The sequence below is a fragment of the Eurytemora carolleeae genome, unplaced genomic scaffold, assembly GCF_000591075.1.
Source record: "Eurytemora carolleeae unplaced genomic scaffold, Eaff_2.0 scaffold362, whole genome shotgun sequence".
Lineage (NCBI taxonomy): Eukaryota > Metazoa > Arthropoda > Copepoda > Calanoida > Temoridae > Eurytemora > Eurytemora carolleeae.
Window position 1 is genome coordinate 105,870 of NW_019396498.1, and position 14,201 is coordinate 120,070.

General features: G+C 31.9%; 1 protein-coding gene across 1 annotated transcript; it reads right to left on the bottom strand.

The window, feature by feature from the left end:
* Positions 1-1,099: 1,099 nt before the first annotated feature.
* On the bottom strand, positions 1,100-13,913 carry LOC111704425 (calmodulin). Its single transcript, XM_023476659.1, has 7 exons — positions 13,793-13,913; positions 12,037-12,110; positions 11,593-11,649; positions 10,995-11,093; positions 4,933-4,999; positions 2,807-2,860; positions 1,100-2,122 (listed from the first exon to the last, which is right to left on the bottom strand). The coding sequence occupies exons 1-7, from the start codon at positions 13,880-13,882 to the stop codon at positions 2,084-2,086; spliced, it is 480 nt and encodes a 159-aa protein (XP_023332427.1). The 5' UTR covers positions 13,883-13,913; the 3' UTR covers positions 1,100-2,083.
* Positions 13,914-14,201: the final 288 nt, after the last annotated feature.

A 14,201-nucleotide genomic window follows, 5' to 3' on the forward strand; every position in this document is an offset into this window, starting at 1 on the left:
TTTCCGAAATCTACTATTGCATATCAAATTGATAACTGTTTACCCATGGTATATTTTCCGAAATCAACTATTGCATATTAAATTGATAACTACTTACCCATGGTATATTTTCCGAAATCAACTTTTGCATATTGAATTGATAACTGTTTACCCATGGTATATTTTCCGAAATCAACTATTGCATATTAAATTGATAACTGCTAACCCTGTACCCATGGTATATTTTCCGAAATCAACTTTTGCATATTGAACTGATAACTACTTACCCATGGTATATTTTCCGAAATCAACTTTGCATATTGAATTGATAACTGCTTACCCATGGTATATTTTCCGAAATCAACTATTGCATACTGAATTGATAACTGCTTACCCTGTACCCATGGTATATTTTTCGAAATCAACTTTTGCATATTGAACTGATAACTGCTTACCCATAGTATATTTTCCGAAGTCAACTATTGCATATTTGCTTTTCTCGAACTTAGTTACATATAGCTGTATTTGATTCAGATAGACCAATAGACCATCATTAAACCATCAGTAAATCATTAGTAGACCAGTAGTAGATCATCAGTTGACCAGCAGTAGATCATCAGTAGACCATCACTAGACCAGCAGTAGATCATCAGTAGACCATCAGTAGACCAGCAGTAGATTATCAGTAGACCAGCAGTAGACCATCTGTAGATCATCAGTAGACCAGCAGTAGATCATCAGTAGACCAGCAGTAGATCATCATTAGACCATCAGTAGACTAGTAGTAGACCAGCAGTAGACCATCAGTAAACCAGCAGTAGATCCTCAGTAGACTAGCAGTATACCAGAAGTAAACCAGCAGTAGACCAGTAGACCAGTAGACTAGTAGACCACTAGACTAGTAGACCACTAGACTAGTAGACCAGGAGTAGACCAGCAGTATACCAGTAGTAGACCAGCAGTAGATCATCAGTAGACAAACAGTAGATCATCAGAAGACCAGCAGTAGACCAGCAGTAGACCAGCAGAAGACCAGTATTACTCGAAGATCAGTAGACCGGTAGAGACCAGTAAATCAGTAGAAAAATGTACAAATGTACAATAAAAATAGATAATGTTATTTTTAATATTATTTTTTTATATTTTTACAAGTTTCACACACAAACGATTCAGAATAAAAACATACAGAAAACTGTCTTAAACTATTTCCGCTTAAAGTATCTACAGTATACATCTAAGCATAGAAGATATTCGTCTAAAGATTAAGATGTAAAGATATATATATATGATAATGAAATGGATTGACATAAATGTATATGCATATATAAGTATGCAAACAGTTCAGGGATTTGAGGGTAAGATCTAATATTAATAAAGTTTTTATAATAATTTGTTTAACGGTTTAAAAAAGATCGAAATGTTACTTTAAAGGGATTGTCAACGTGATTTTAAGTAACCCTTCATTTACAGGGTATCATCTACTGTGTCCTTTACAATTTCTTTTTCTGTTTGCTTAGTCTTTTTTTAGAGAGAAATCTTGGTAATTTCATCCAGTTGTTCATGCCGTAGAAAATTTCTTTACTGAAAGATTTTTGTGAAAAGTTTATGACACGGCCATGAACTGTTTTGTTTATGACACGGGCATGAAATGAAAAGTTTATGACACGGCCATGAAATGTTTTGTTTATGACACGGGCATGAAAAGTTTATGATAAGGCCATGAAAGGAAAAGTTTATGACACGGCCATGAAGCGAAAAGTTTATGACACGGGCATGAAATGAAAAGTTTATGATACGGCCATGAAAGGAAAAGTTTATGATACGGCCATGAAATGAAAGTTTATGATACGGCCATGAAATGAAAGTTCATGACTCGGTCACGAAATGAAGGGTCACCTAAATTCTGATAATTATTCCACCAGCATGCAGAAGGTTGATAATGAATTTGTAAACATCTTAAAATTTAATTTTTTTTCTTATTTTGCATTTTAAATATGGCAAATTCTTGCGTTTAATGTGTACACGATATTTGAAATAATTGATATTGAATCTCAAATATTTTTCAAGTTCTGAAAAAGATGAACTGTACTTCGAGCAATATTGTTCATCTCTTCTCTCTACACATCATCTCAGTAAACTCTTCCTGAGAAAATAATTTCAGTCAAAATAACCTTGATTATGTTGTGTTAGTAAGACTCACCATAAAGATATATTAAGGACATATATTTGGTGTTTTTATTTCTTCTCTTTAATTGTTTACTTCCAAAACGTTAAAACGACTGAACCGGTCGGGCCTAGGTATTATGACAAACATTGCATGCCGACAGGGAAGGTTTATGTGCGGATACAATTTTTTTTTAAAGAAGAAAAATGGTTACAGACATGGTATAAATACAAAACCTAAAACATTAAAACTATTCCGTATCATCTAGAACTTGGCATCGTTTTATTAATTGAATGATTTTTACAAAATTGCATATATATGAATTTTCGAAAACACAGTTTTGTATCAATTTTCTCGAGACAGGAACATCATATAGATGTTTTATATGTATCGTTTGACGCCTGAGATTCTCAGGTTTCATCCTATACCCGCTTTTATGTTTTTTTTACAGTCTCTTTAAAAAGAGAATCACTCAATTTAACAATGAAAGTCCCGTAGATCTATCGTGACTCGATGATGATAAAAAATAATGAAAGATGTCTTACAACTTACAAGTACGTTTATCGAACCAATCTTAACAATTTTCTGGAGTAGACTTTGATATTTCAGACCATGGACCCATGGATAGATATTCTTAAAGTTTTTTCCATACTTAAATCTAACCTTTGATAGTTTTCCGTCCCCGTCCCGATCATTCCGTTCAAATACAGCCTCTATCTAAAATGTGTACAGACTACAGATACAAGGATTGTGTACAAATATGTATTGCATACATATATATTAAGAGTGAAACATTTTTCATAAGACACAAATCAAGCAGTAAATACTACTGTGTTTTTTAATTTAAGCAGCATTTACTGCTTTTTATTATTTTGTAAAACGGGCTTTTTTCCGTTTATTATCGACATTAAAAGATCCGCTTTTCCAAGACGGATCTTTTAATGCCCATATCAACATACTTTGAGAAGAGAAAACACTCTAACTAGCATTTTTTTACAACAAAAAGCCATTTGCGATGGTAAATTGTGATTTTAACGAAAAATGCCCTTTGTAAATGTTTCTTAGAATTAAAAAATACATTCGTTTTTAATACTTGATTCTTCTAAAATTTATGAAAAATCTTTCCTTTTAATAAATAAACCTTTACAAATCTTTCCCTTTATTTGAATATATGTTTTTTTTTTTTTTTTTTTTTTTGGGGGGGGGTGATTTTATACACTCTAAGTCCAAACTAAAATAGGAATATAATCTAAATCTCTAAATGACTGCCCCAAAATAAGGCTATTTTTTATCTCAAAAAATGTGTTAAAAATCTACAACAATATGACCCCTTCTCCTCAATATCTACATAAATATGCAATTATACGCTCTTCAAAAACATTTGCGATCTGCCAGCCTTCAATCCCATTTCCCTTTATAATATATCTTTAATGTTATATATAAAGGTTCATTAGTAATCATTATGTTATGTTAAGACAATAAACAAGATTATAGGATTAAATATATAAATAAATACACCATGCATAATGTAAATAATGCTTAAGATAGATAAACAGACAAAGGAAAGAGTGAAATTTATGTGAAATTACTGTCAAGACTTGCTGACCTCGTAGCTCCTCTAGTTTGAATTTTACGCCAAAGGGTTTTTATAAAAAGCAAATTTATTACAGGAATATAAACTTATTTGTTCTTCTAAAAACTCTTTAAAAAGAAAAGTCATAATTGGAAAATTTAAGATTTTGATGCAACGTTAGATTCAAAGATTTTGGAACAATCTCTGATTTTCCAATTTCCATATCTTTGCAACCTGATTTTGTAGAAATTTGAAGTTTTCAAAATTATAAATTATGTTGTATAAACAAGACTAAGGTTTAATCAAATATCATAGGTTTACACAACCAGAGTCTAAAACTAAAGAATGCGCGAATTTTAAGTTCGAGGTTAAAAGTTCTGTAAAATAATGAATGACTCCAGCATGATCATGATTATGGACTATTTTTTATAAAATTTTGCCAATTAAGTAAAAAAAATACCAACATTTTTCTTTCTCATTACAACACATATTACATATTACAATACATATATAATTTAAGGTTACACACAACTTGACAACCAAGAAGAATAAAAAAAAGAAATATAAGAAGGATTATATCGGACTATTGGGACCTTTGTAGACTAATAGACACTAAGAAATACATGAAAAAACACTAGAAGAACAGATTATTTATGCGCTTCGTGCACCTGTTTAACTAATTTACTTATGTCGTGCATTTTAAAGTTGTTGGGAGTATATTTTTTTAACACAAGCCATGAATATTACAAGAATTTCGTATATTATTAAGAGCAAAGAGCCAACCCTTCTAAAATAAAAAATGCTGGTTTTTTACTTCAAACCCTGAAAACAGTGTTTTCTTTTCTAAAAGTTTTTCTACAGAGGGGGCTAGCACCCCCTACCCTCCCCAACACCCAGCCCCTCAAAATAAAAATTTCGCCCCCCCCCCCTCACAAAAGTGCTAGTTGCGCCTGTGTAATATGATAAAGCTCTTAGCTCATATACATATATTAGGATGTATATATGCTAGTTAGCTAAAGCTGGCCAAACAGCTGTACCGAATGGGCTAATATTTTTTGAGGGAACCCTTAATGACCCCGGGGGTAACATAGGCTTTAAAAGATTCGATTTTTTTTTCAAAAATCAAGTTTATTTTTTTCAAAAATCGAAATGGATTTTTTTTCAAAGATCAATTTTTCATTCGATTTTAAAAATTCCACGGACAACACACTTTTACCTGTTTTTCAGTCAGTTTCTTTGTAGTTTGCAACATCTCAGATTTAGTTATATACCCATCATGGTTCCTGGAATAAGATTAATAGCAATACAAGGAATACTAGCAATAATTCATAAGATTTGTTTAGTAAAATCTCTTGATCCTAACTTGAGCAGAACATAATGCATTTTGCTATATAAAAATGACAACACATTGGCATTAGCTATAAATCGGTAAACTTAACCTAAACTAAACCTTCCCAATACCCATGATATTTTTGTAAGTAATAAAAATAATTCAAACTATAATATGTTTGACAACCTTTTGTTCGAAAAATCAACAATCAAGTCTGCTGTAAGGTATGGAATACGATTAGAATTAATTCAAGAACATATTTCTAGGACAATAATTATAACTGAAAATATTTGGCTTATGAGGATTTACCATAGATAAATGAATAAACATAGATAGCTTATGTACGCAAAATCACCAAGAATTGTACAGTCCGCGAACTCATACTTCTAGGGGTCAAAGTGTACTTCAATGATAAGCGGGTTGGTTTGGTGTTTTAATAGATTTCATAATTATTAAACCACTCAGGAGTGAATTTTATTTTGAGAATATCAAATTATCAAATTATCATATTGACGAGAACTGAAGAAGGACATGAGAAGGACTAAACTAACTTAAAGTAATCTCTACAGAACTCATGTACACCACAAGTACTCAATGACATAAGAACAGCTAATGTTCACAACCGACCTAGTTAATCTATATAATAGGGAATATCTTTAAAACATCTCTGTACATTTATATCTTTCAAGATTAAAAATGTCGTCTTATGCGCAATCTATCTTTGTCTATGGGATTTACATTTATAGAATTCATACGAAAATCTTTAATTGTGTGTTTATTTAGTAAATAAAATCAAATAATATGCAGACATTACGCCTCTAGGAAAAAAAAAATTTAAACAGGGTCTGTTCATTTTACTGTAGGTTTGAACAGATTTTATACTTTATTTCAATTTTATAGACAAGGCAAAGTGGAAAGTAAACAGTTTTTACTTGATGAAAATGACTAGAAATCCCAAAAATTCCCATGCGGGATTTTAAAAATTCTTTAAATATAAAACAGCTTTCATACAAAGATTATAAACCATTAGAAGCATTTTTTGGATAAAATTACGATAGCTTCTTCATTCTTGATCAGTTAAAGGTCTTACAGGTACCATTGTGAATCGTAAATGTCTAATGGAGATTTATTTCAAAATTACGTCTCCACTCAAAAGTCTCTTTTCATTGGGATTACGTAGAATTTTAGAAGGGATTGAACTTGTTTTTTAAATCCCAGCTTTACTTAATCTCTTAAAGAGTTCGAGTGCTTTTTTTTGCTAAATGTAGATTTTTTTCTTTCAAATTTCTAGTTTTCGATGACAAGTTGTTACTTCAAAGAATGTCTGTTTCCAAATTTAATGTTCCCGAGAGTTTAAAAACCTCCTTGCCTCGGAAGCATTACATGTCTAGAAAGTTTAACTTTTTGAACAAGGTTTTGTGGAAAACTGGTAACAGCGTAGTTAGTAACATTTAGGTAGATTACATACTTAAACTTTCTTTGTTATATCAGCAGTTTGGAGAGGAGTTAACATTTATCCTTCCAGTTAAATGTGTACACCAAACAACTTTATCTTAAACATTGTATGAAAAATATGACGCAGTTGACATAAAATGAATCTAATCCTGAAATGAAATAATCATTTTTAAAGTCAAGGGTTTTCAAAATTTGACGGAACTGTACAACACTTTAACAGATTTCATTTCCTCGTAAAAACATAAGAATTATATACATTGTTCTTCCGGCCTGTCTTGCATAGAACCTAACCCCCTTTTTTAACTTGTCATCTCAAATAATGTATATGATCCACTATAATCATCTAATGGACATATATATGTACACCGTACACTCGCTCATTGTGCTAAACTGCAATCGTTTTTTATTACATTATAAAGTGGAATGTGATGGGAATATATATGTATGATATATTGATATTGATAGTTTAGTTTCTTATTCAATATTTATACTGAATGCATTATATATATATATAAAATATCGTATTCTGGAATATCTATCTTGCCTGCTTGGCATTCCGGGGGGTCAGTTTTCTTACCTGTTAAATGGGGCGTGGAAGTACTGGATTACATTTTTAGATCTTGAAGAGCTAGACTTCTTTTAATTAAAGTTTTTAACCTTTTAAGGGATATTTGTCTTATTTCTAATTGAATAAAAGTGAATACCGGATTCACAACGGTGAGCTTTTAACCTTTTTGCATAAAATAAACTTTCTAAGGCTAAATGATGCTGGTTCTCTCAAAATAGACTGTTTCATTTATTAGCTTGGGAACCCATATCTACACTTTCTCTATATAGAAAAGTCAACACGCTCCGGTTAACTTTAAACCAAGCTAAGAGCATTCCCGTTCTTCTCCAATTAAAATTTCAGACATGTGTAGTCAAGGGGTTTTTGATTTATGATCGGACATTCAAACAAACAGAGATTACTACTTTATGTATATAGAAGATGCAGACAGGAACAAAACAAAGAATTTATATTTTTCAAGAAAACGACGATTCCTTCGCCTTTCATACATTGTTATTAGCCAGATAAAGGTTTAAATGGTACCGTTGTTAACTGGTAGTCACTTCAAATTGTGTCAACATCTGTCCAACAATTGGACTTTTGATATCGGTACATACAATACATACTTATACTTCATGAGTTGAGCCCCTCAACATTTATATTTAATATAAAGTTATGCGTATCATTGTAACTTTATTTTCAATTTGAAGTTGTAATAAGCTGCATGTGATATATATTATATTTTAGCATCTCTATATCACAGCTTAGAATAAGGTTAGACATATATATATTTGTATAAATGTGGAGCACGTCTATATGCATGGTTAAAAACTGGATTGCGAATTTAAGTTTTCTTGTTCCCGAATTTCCTCTTTCTGTGGAAGACAATATCTGGTCACTACAGGAGTCCCCCCCCCCCCCCCCTAAGTCTCGAAGCAGTAGAGGTTGAGACTGAGATCATTTTCCAAGAGTAGCAGGAATTCTTGTGACTGGAGCTGTTGTTTTGAAAAATTATAGCTGATAAGATATTGTTCATAATCAAGTTTTGACGGAATATATTGTTAATGGGTAGTGAAGAATAGGCGGTCGTTTGTTTAACTTGAAGAAGTAGAGCTGCTAATATATTTCAGGAGGAACAGAAGTGCCTAGCTCGACACGGAACACAAAGCTAAAAATGTCTAAAAGAAGTTGTAAAAGCGGCATATTTGATATTATCATCTGTCTCTGGCTCTTTGTGCATTTGGTTGTGAACCGTATCTTTTGTTGTTGGCCTGTACTATATTACATCTATATTATACATGTACGGACTCTAAGAATGCAAGCGCACATACATTAATCTACAGTATGACAAGCGGTCTTCAATTGCTTGGTTGCTTTTTACTTATATGTGTGCCAGGTAATATTTTGAAGTTTTTCGGTCTCATGGCAATCCTCTCGTTTCCCTTTGCCTGGGTGATCTACGGGTTCTGTTAACAGAAGCTTGAGGTCTCCATTAACTCCAGGGATGCTCGGTGATACCGATAAACTTCGCGCTGATAATATCCATCTGGTAGATCGTTTCGAGTACAATAATTATCTTCCTATCCATGTTTCTGCTGGTCCCCATGGCGACTAAGAAAGCTATAGATGAAGAAGAAAGTATTGGGACTTAGGAACCTTGTATAGGAACCTTGTATAAATATGGAGCCCGTCTATAATTGTTAAGAACTAGTAACTACTGGATGATGGGGGAAGGTGACTGGATTGCTAAATTATGTTTTCTTGTTCCCAAATTTTCCCTTTCTGTTGAAGACGATATATTGTCGCTACAAGATATGTTTATGTTTAAACAATATAAAGAAAGAAAAAAAAACTTTTTATGTTGAAGCCTGAATTAAAGCCTTGAATCGACACACTTGCTAATTATGGTAAATTATAATTTCAATTACAAAGTTAATATAAATTCAATATTGAATTATCTTTTTGGTAAAATTAATATTTAATTTAGTTTAAATTCGTTCAAGTATATGCATGCATTTGATATTCAAACAATGCATTTGGATAAAACTACTGTAGGAAAGAATGACGCTTAAAGGGAGTGACCGGCTATGTAAGGTAGATGAACTGAGAATGCAGTGTTGTGGAAAGCTTCTTTCGGATTCATTTGAGACATATTAAACTTTTTAAACTCAGTTCAACTACCTTACATAGCCGGTCACTCCCTTTAACGTCGCTTGTCTCGCTTCATCATCTTATATTACAAAAACTTTTATGTACACTGTTGTTGACTTTAAAAGTCACTATAATAAAATAAAAAAAAGATCTAAAATGGATATTTCTAACATTTATTTAATAAAACCGAAAGTTTTGAAATATTTGCACATAAAGCGGAGTTAAAATTGGTTGATTTAGAAATTAACAAAGGAATTAATGATGGATATTTGATGGCACTTCATGGGAGTGTTGTAGAGCTTCATGTTGGTGGAGCAGATCAATAGGAACTGGGACAACACTGCTTATAAATGGAACTAAGGCAATGCAACTCGAGATAGCGGAAACTTCGGTCAGAGCCGGGCACAAGTTTCCTAAGTAAGCTTCTCAAGAAGTTAATAGGGAGATCAGAGGTATAAGCACTCCTGCTGTTAGCTCAGTATCTGCATCATCAGCATGAAGGAGTCAAGAGGCTCCCTATGTCGGAGCTGTTACCAGCCCAACTCTTCTAACCTGACTGAGGGCTGGGATGTGTAGAGGGGTGAGGCGGGAACGAATGAGCGGGGTTTGACATGTGGGTGCTTCATGGAGGAAATAGATGAACACGTCTTGAGAAAAGGCTACGACATTTGAGTCGGTAAAATCGTCTTCCTTATATTTCGAATTTGTGTTAACAACTGTACAGTGTACACTGTATACACTGTACTGTGGATCTATACCTGCTAAATAAATCTTTAATGTTTTCAAAACAATCCAATATAAAATTGTTGTCATTAGCAATTTCACTCCAATTTTGTTTGTCAAAATGATGACTTATTATTTCTTATTTATTAATTTACATTATTTCTCTACATATATTATCAATCTAAACATATATCATTAATATTTTAATATCCTTTTGAGAGTTTGCTTAAACCCAGTAAAACATAAAGCCAGTAAAAGATAAACCTAGTAAAACCTGGTTTTACAGATTTTACACCCAGGTAAACCCTGATTGAAGATTTTTCACTATAGTCTTAAAGCTAGCTTGTTACTCATAAAGGATGAGGCTTTAATGACGACCTAAAACTCTTGAAGTATAACGATCTGCAGGTTGAATTTGATCCTCGGCGATTTTTTTTAAGGTTCAAATAAAGAAGGAAAAATTTGAATCGATTTTTTTTTCTTATTTTAGATTTTTTATTAAATAGAAAACCAAATATTCTTGAGTCTTCTATTTTGAAATTAGAAAATCAATTTTTCCCGTCTTGTCAGTTTACTTTATTTTTGCAGTATAGCTGAAATAAATTGAGTATTTTTCAGAAACTCATATTCATATTCTATATCTTTGCAACCTGATATTGTAAATCTTTGATAAATCAAACTGAGATTATTCGATCTAACAGAATTCATAGTTTTAAATATTTAATCCCTACATCATTATGTATACCAACGATATAGGGACTGAAAAATCAGAGTTTGTTGCAACTCAATTCCGTATCTTATTAAATTAAATGCCTAACCAGGGGATTGTCTAAAAGAAACATTGAACTTAAAAATAGTTTGTTTGAAAACTGTCTTTGATATATTTCTTAATATTTATTAAATATGATGTCAGTTACATGTATATTAAATATGATGTCAGTTACCTGTCAATTATATTAAATTTGATGTCAGTTACCTGTCAATTATATTAAATATGATGTCAGTTACCTGTCAATTATATTAAATATGATGTCAGTTACCTGTCAATTATATTAAATATGATGTCAGTTACCTGTCAATTATATTAAAGGCGCGTTCTGCCTTTTCAACCATTTCCTGGGTTTTAGTTTGGGCGCTTGCCTCTCCCATAAACTCCGCACGGGTGATATACCTTAAAAGACAAAAGGTTTTTTAAATGGACTGTCGTTATCATTTTATGTGACCCTATATCAAATATGGACGCGGCTGATTCACAACGGTACCTTTAATAAGCCATTATCTGTCCAATACTGAGGATAATGAGAAAGATATCGTCATTTTTCTAGCTTCTGAGTTTCAATTCTGATAATTTCCTCCAGCGTTTTAGGGTACTTTAGAGAATTGGACATCCCAGTCTATAAAAGGAGGGTTACTTAAAACTACGCTTACAGTCCTTTAAAATGCTTGAAACCTGCAGTTCATTCACAAATCTAATCACGAACCAGTTATTATTAGATCTTGTAGTTAAGAGCCATATTAACACTTTTAATATGATGCCCTGTGATTATTCAAAAAATAGTTTGATTATCTTCCCAATTGTCACACCCTGTATGTTACATTATTTCTTTTAATGAAAATGTTTATGTTTATAGATATAATATTAGAAAGTGTATATTTTAAAATAATCTTACCCATCTTTCGTTTTGTCCGCAATCTCCATTAGATTGGATATTTCTTCTTTGGTTGTACTGAATAAATAGATTATATGATATGTACAGACATGTAGGCTGTACGTAAATCTATGAAAACCATTGTATTACAGAGAGAAATGAGTAGGATAGCACTGATATCTAACCAACATTAAGGTTATTCATCAAATATTATACAGCTTCGAATTTGAAGTGTCGAAACATTTAAAATATTGAGCTTTGGTTTTACCTCACTAAGTCACTTATACTTTTCTGTAATCCTAGACTTAGACATTCGTATACTGCAGTTATGACAGTTAAGGATATTTTGATTAGATTTTGATATGAATAGGTCATGATAAGATGTATGAGATATTCAGTGAAGAAAAGAGCCGAGAGATGAATTGTAAGAAACTCCTAAAAAATGAAAGAATGAAATGTTTTTACTTGATACTGTGGTCTTGGAGAATCCTGAAATATTCATCCACAGTCAGCTTTCCATCTCCGTCGGAGTCTGCTTTCTAAACCAGGATAGTTTTATCTATTTTAACCGTGAATGTTATAGATATTTATAAACCAGGCTGGTTATAGATCTTTTTGAATTAGGATAGTTGGAGAATCCTGTAATATTCATCCACAGTCAGTTTTCCATCTCTGTCGGAGTCTGCTTTTTAAACCGGGATAGTTATAGATCTTTTCAAACCGGGATAGTTTTAGATCTTTTTAAACCAGTGGCCGAATTTAAAGAATTTGAGCGGCGGTTTAAATTTAAGCCGCGGCTTAAATATGGTTGGTTCCACTTAAAATTGTGTCAAATGTTTCAAGATTTAGGCCGGCGCTTAATTTAAACCGGGTTTTGGAAGATTTAAACCGCGGTTCAAATTCTTTAAATTCCATCTCAGGATAGTTATAGATCTGTTTAAACCAGGATAGTTATAGATCTTTTTAAACCAGGATAGTTATAGATCTTTTTAAACCAGGATAGTTATAGATCTGTTTAAACTAAAAAAGCTTTAGCTCTTTTTAAACCAGGATAGTTATAGATCTTTTTAAACCAGGATAGTTGTTTTAAACCATGATAGTTATATATCTGTTTAAACTAGAAAAGCTTTAGATCTTTTTAAACCAGGATAGTTATAGATCTTTTTAAACCAGGATAGCTATAGATCTTTTTAAACCGGGATAGTTACAGATCTTTTTAAACCAGGATAGTTATAGATCTGTTTAAACTAGAATAGCTTTAGATCTTTTTAAACCAGGATATAGTTATAGATCTTTTTAAACCAGGATAGTTATAGATCTGTTTAATTAAACTAGAATAGCTTTAGATCCTTTTAAACCAGGATATATTTAGATCAATTTAAGCCAGAATAGTTATAGATCTTTTTAAACCAGGTTAGTTATAGATCTTTTTAAACCAGGATAGTTATAGATCATTTTAAACCAGGATAGTTATAGATCTGTTTAAACTAAAAAAGCTTTAGCTCTTTTTAAACCAGGATAGTTATAGATCTTTTTAAACCAGGATAGTTATAGATCTTTTAAAACCAGGATAGTTATAAATCTTTTTAAACCGGTATAGCTATATACCTTTCTAAACCAGAATAGTTATAGATCTTTTTAAACCGGGATAGTTACAGATTTTTTAAAACCAGGATAGTTATAGATCTGATTAATTAAACTAGAATAGCTTTAGATCCTTTTAAACCAGGATATGTTTAGATCAATTTAAACCAGGATAGTTACAGATCTTTTTAAACTAGGATAGTTATAGATCTGTTTAAACTAGAATAGCTTTAGATCTTTTTAAACCAGGATAGTTATAGATCTTTTTAAACCGGGATAGTTACAGATCTTTTTAAACCAGGATAGTTATAGATCATTTTAAACCAGGATATTTATAGATCTGGATAGTTATAAATCTTTTTAAACCGGTATAGCTATATAGCTTTCTGAACCAGGATAGTTATAGATCTTTTTAAACCGGGATAGTAATAGATCTTTTTAAACTGGAATAGTTATAGATCTTTTTAAGCCAGAATAGTTATGGCTCTTTTTAAACCGGTATAGTTATAGATCTTTTTAAACTGGAATAGTTATAGATCTTTTTAAACTGGAATAGTTATAGATCTTTTTAAACTGGGATAGTTATAGATCTTTTTAAACTGCAACATCATCTTTTTCTAGTGAATTGTGCATAAACCTTGAATGCTACTAGCAATGCTTGTTCCTGTCTTTTATCTCCTGCTTTCTTAAGCATTAGAACATTTGATGCTGCCATTTTACTACTCATACTGATAGCTTTTCAGTTCTCTGAAATTGTAGAAAATTATTATCCGGCGTAATGAAGACTAGGTTATGGATGTACATAGAAGATCATATATCAGAAGTACAGTAGATAATTGCCTTGGAGTATAGGATATCATATCTATGGAGTTCAGAAGATCATAGCTGAGGACTACAGGACATCATTTCTTAAGAGTATAGGAGATTATAGCTGAGGAGTACAGGAGATTATTGCCTAGGAGTATAGGAGATCATCGTTTAGTAGTATAGGATATCAAAAATAAGGAGTGCAGGAGATCATTTTTCAGGAGTACAGGAGATTATTG